The sequence below is a fragment of the Sarcophilus harrisii genome, chromosome 2 (assembly GCF_902635505.1).
Source record: "Sarcophilus harrisii chromosome 2, mSarHar1.11, whole genome shotgun sequence".
Taxonomy (NCBI): Eukaryota; Metazoa; Chordata; class Mammalia; order Dasyuromorphia; family Dasyuridae; genus Sarcophilus; species Sarcophilus harrisii.
Window position 1 is genome coordinate 114,821,629 of NC_045427.1, and position 4,331 is coordinate 114,825,959.

The 4,331-nt window shown below is 34.7% G+C and overlaps 1 protein-coding gene across 1 annotated transcript in view; it reads right to left on the reverse strand.

Moving 5' to 3' along the window:
* Nucleotides 1-248: 248 nt before the first annotated feature.
* GKN1 (gastrokine 1) overlaps nucleotides 249-4,331 on the reverse strand; it is a 10,338-nt gene continuing 6,255 nt past the window's right edge. The window contains exons 3-5 of the mRNA XM_031949252.1: nucleotides 4,213-4,331; nucleotides 2,992-3,121; nucleotides 249-401 (exon numbers count right to left, since the gene is read on the reverse strand). The exon at nucleotides 4,213-4,331 is cut by the window's right edge and continues 10 nt beyond it. Coding sequence (XP_031805112.1) covers nucleotides 307-401; nucleotides 2,992-3,121; nucleotides 4,213-4,331 — 344 coding nt within the window. The 3' untranslated portion in view covers nucleotides 249-306. The remainder of the gene's footprint in view (nucleotides 402-2,991; nucleotides 3,122-4,212) is intronic.

Consider the following 4,331-nt stretch of genomic DNA (forward strand, 5'->3'; position numbering starts at 1 on the left):
TTTAACCTCTCTGGGCCTTAGTTTCATCATCTATAAACTGAGGGGATTAGATTAAATGGACTCTAAAATCCCATCCATTTCTAAATCAATAGACTATAAAGAAGCACAAACCAAAATCATTAGAAATTTAAAATGAAGTGATTCCAATATTAAATGGTAACAACTTGAAAATAAATAGAGAGAAAGGGAAATAATTCAGGACAAGAAAGATGAGAAATAAAAAGCATTTTTATTCTTTTTAAGTGATATTAAGATTTGAAGAGTTTGAGGGAGTACATCTTGGCTGGCAGGTCTTCAGTGATTTCTTTATGAAGCTGTTACATCTCCACAAAGGGAGATGCCCATAAGCCAGAGGACATTAATCCTGAAGCATGAACCACTATGGAAATAGAAGCTTTGTCCTGTGTAGAAAGCAATAGGTAAGCCAACATTAGTATCTCTAACAAGACTGTTTCTTTCTGGGTATTGTATAATATGCTAAAACCACCTTTTCTCTGAACTCAGTAAAAAGTTATAGATGTGAAAATCCTGAGAATACTTCTGTTGTCTGGAAGTGTGCCATAACAACCATAAGCAGCTCAAACCTAAAGAGATTCTATCTCATGGAACTGGCCTGGAACAGAATGGGTTTACTCCTGAGAAAGGCAGCATTCCATATATATTTACTTCTCCTAGTGATTACTGGGCAGTTCTCTAAGTCTAAGTCAAGGCTTCATGGTAGGGGACATAGGTGCTAGAGGGACTTCTGGCGTCATCTTTCTATTAGCTCACTCAACCATTCTTCCATCTCTTTCCACTGCTCTCTGTGCTTTTTTGTGACCATGTTACCTAGCACCTCCTTTCTTTGCTTTCTTCTCTTATTGAACAGACTCCTCTAATCCCCTCAACTGAATTTGCTTCAAGAGCAGTTCCCATCAGTTATAATTCTAACTATATTATATTGAGGCCATTTTTCTTATTTAAAGACATCTTTTGTTCATCCATGGATGTTCACCCACAGATGAATTAAAATATTCATAGGTAAAAGACATATTATCAGCCAAATTAGAAGACAGTATGATTCATTCATTTACTCATGCATGCAAATAGATAGCATTATTTTATGCAGAAGATTGGATTGTTCAGTCAACCATTCAGTATTGATTGATTTCCTCATCCCTGCCTCAAGCTTATCCATATTTTCAGACATACTCATTTTCTTCTCTGTTTACTCTAAGAATGAGGTAACCCTAGTTTAGACTGAAGTTACATTATCCCCCTGTGCTCTTGATCCTATTCTCCCTCACCCCTTTTTGTGCCAGGATTTTACTTTTTCAGTCATCATCATCATATTCTTCATCATCATCTCATTCTTTTTTTCTCCTTCTAATCTCTCTGCCACTATTCTAGTCAAGCTAGGATATTTGTTGTATGAACTACTTTTAAAGTCTCCTAATTGGTCTCCCTGTGTTTAGTCATGCTACTCTTTTATGTAGTTCATCTATCACCTACTCAACAGAAAAGATCTACTCATATCATTCTACCCTCTGAAAAGTTTTAATGTTTTCCATTAGCTTTTGAATAAAATCCCAAAGTTCTTTAGTGCCCCAACCTGAGTTCCCTATAAGATACTATCCAAGAGATGAGAAAGCAAGCCCAGACTACAAAACCAGATACCCAGCACATAGCACAGTGGTAGATATACCGTATACCATTCTATATGTACATTATACAGTATGGCACTAAATAAATGTTGATTGATTGATACCTATTTGCTAAGCCTAAAGCAAAGATCAAAACAAAGTACGTGGTCTATCTTTACAAATTGAATGTTATTCTGTTGGTTGCTCCAATAAAATAAAATATATACTACAAAGGAACTTCACTATAATTCTTCATTGTATAGTAAAAATTGAGACCAGATTGAACTATCTTGAATGTCATCCTAGGGTTTGGTTACAAAGTTTTGGAAACTGCCAGAGAACTTCTTTATAAGACAATTCCCCAATAATACATATACCCTAAGGATGGAGGGATATGCAAATGTATCTATAATATGTATTTCAAACTCTGAGATGGAAAAATAGTATAATAACAGGTAGCAAACACTAGACACTCCCTGAATGCTATTCTCAGAGGGTAGGATGAAAAATAGAGTAGGCAGAAAGAGACAAAAAGAGCACCCATAGAAAGCTCCCCTATAGCAGCCCAACTCAGGATCCCCAGGCAGCTCTTATCTGGCTTTTCCCTTTCTTTTAATCTATTTGTAAAAGTGAATCAATCAGTATAATTGGCATTGCTTCCTTCACTTAAATACCTTGGTTTAACACTTACTTTAGGCCTAGGGCAGAAATTGTGTTATAGCCATGTCATTCCAACTATTGTCCTCCCATCTATAGAATGACCCAATCTTTCCTACTGGACTATTATTTGAACCCAAGTTCTTCTATAATCTGCCTCTGAACAATCTTTTGAGCTTTATTTTATTTTATTACCTTTTATGTTCTTTATACTTCAACCATATTAACTTACTTATAGATCCCCAAATATATACCATATTTTCCTAACAGTTCATAGATATCCATTCCTACAATGATCTCCTCTAATAAAAGACAATTGAAATCTAACTCATCCTTTATCAGTCATTCAAATGCTACCATCTCTTTGAGGCTTCCCATGATATTCTCATCTAGAAGTAATTTCTCTCCTCTTTCTTCTGGCACTTTGATACAATTATTTTTTCTGACGTGGCGTATATCATTTATTAATCCTTCTAACTCCTATTATCTCCTTGAGATCAGGGTCTTTACATAGTATTTGGAACCATAGGCAGAAACTGTTTAGTCACAATACAGAGTACATAATAGGAGTTTAAACATTTACACTAAATTGAATGGAGTATCTATTCTGTCCTTAGTACTGTAACTAAGCGATTTTTAATGATAATTGCAAAAGATGGTCAAGGAATGGCAAAAGAATTGGAGTGCAATATTCATGAGGAAAGATATTTACCTTGAACTTCCTGAGCTTGATATGTACGAAGACCCTTGCACATGTTTTCAATAGGACTTCCAAATTGGGTCAGGTCTTTTGTTTCCTCAGGTTCAATTTTATAGTGTAGGCTTTGGGGAGAAAGTCCAGTGTGTACATTTGCCTAAAAGAATAGTAAAACAGGGCAAATGATCAAAACTTGAGATGACCTTTCAGGCATGAAACATACAAGACTTATAAAATGTAGCTAAAGCAGTCCTTGGGGGACAAGTTTTATCTCTAAGTGCTTTCTTCAATAAGACAGAAAAGAAACAAATTAATGAATTGAGCATGTAGCAGCAACAACAAAAACAAAACTAAGAAAAGTAGCACATCAATGCCCTCAACTAAACACCAAAGTAGAAATTCTGAAAATTAAGAAAGAGATTAACAAAATTTAAAGTAAAAAAAAATTGAACTGATAAAACTGAAAGCTATTTTTAAAAATATCAATAAAATAGTTTAGCTATATATGATTTTAAAAGAGGGGAAAAATCAAATTGCTCACATCCACAAAATTTTGAGAATTCAGAACAACTGAAATGAAAATTTAAAAAAATAAAAATGTGAAACTATTTTTCCAATTTACATGCCAACAAAACTGATAGCATAGATAAAATAGATGAATACTTACAGAAATATAAAATATACATATCAGCAGAAGATGAAATAGTTTAAATAATCCAATATCACAAAAGAGAAATTGAATTAATCACACATGAATTCCTCTTCCCTACAAAATAAGCTTCCAGAATCAGATTAATTTACAAGTGAATTCAATCAAGTATTACAAAAAAAATAAAAATCCAACAACGGTTGTGGGTTGTGTAAAAGAGAGTCCATAGAGAGTCTCATATTGACAGGCTGAATGGTCACGGATCAGGGATGACAAAGAACAGTTTAAGGATAATGAAAAATACCATATAATTTGGGGGAGAGAATCAGTTACAGCTCTGGGATTCTGGATTACTATAGATGATCAAGGAGAGAATAGTAAAATCTGGAATTTAGGGAGATGCCTTTCACCAGATTAGGAGAATCCACTATTGCTGATAACAAGCATCTGTTGCTTTTTTTTTTTCCTCTCCTGAAAACCCACCTAACACATTCATCCCATTTAGAAAGATCAAAAGCACCATCTTTGACCTCCACTCTGACTTTTCCAACTGGACTCTGCCTCACATTTACAGTTCCTTTCATAATGGGTAATGTGTCTTTTACCTTCCTTTCTTTTGACATCTTTTCAAGGTCCTGAAGGGCAGGCACAACTTTTCTGTTCAGTCTGTGCACGATGCAGGTTTTCTTGGCAAAGATCCTAGTTG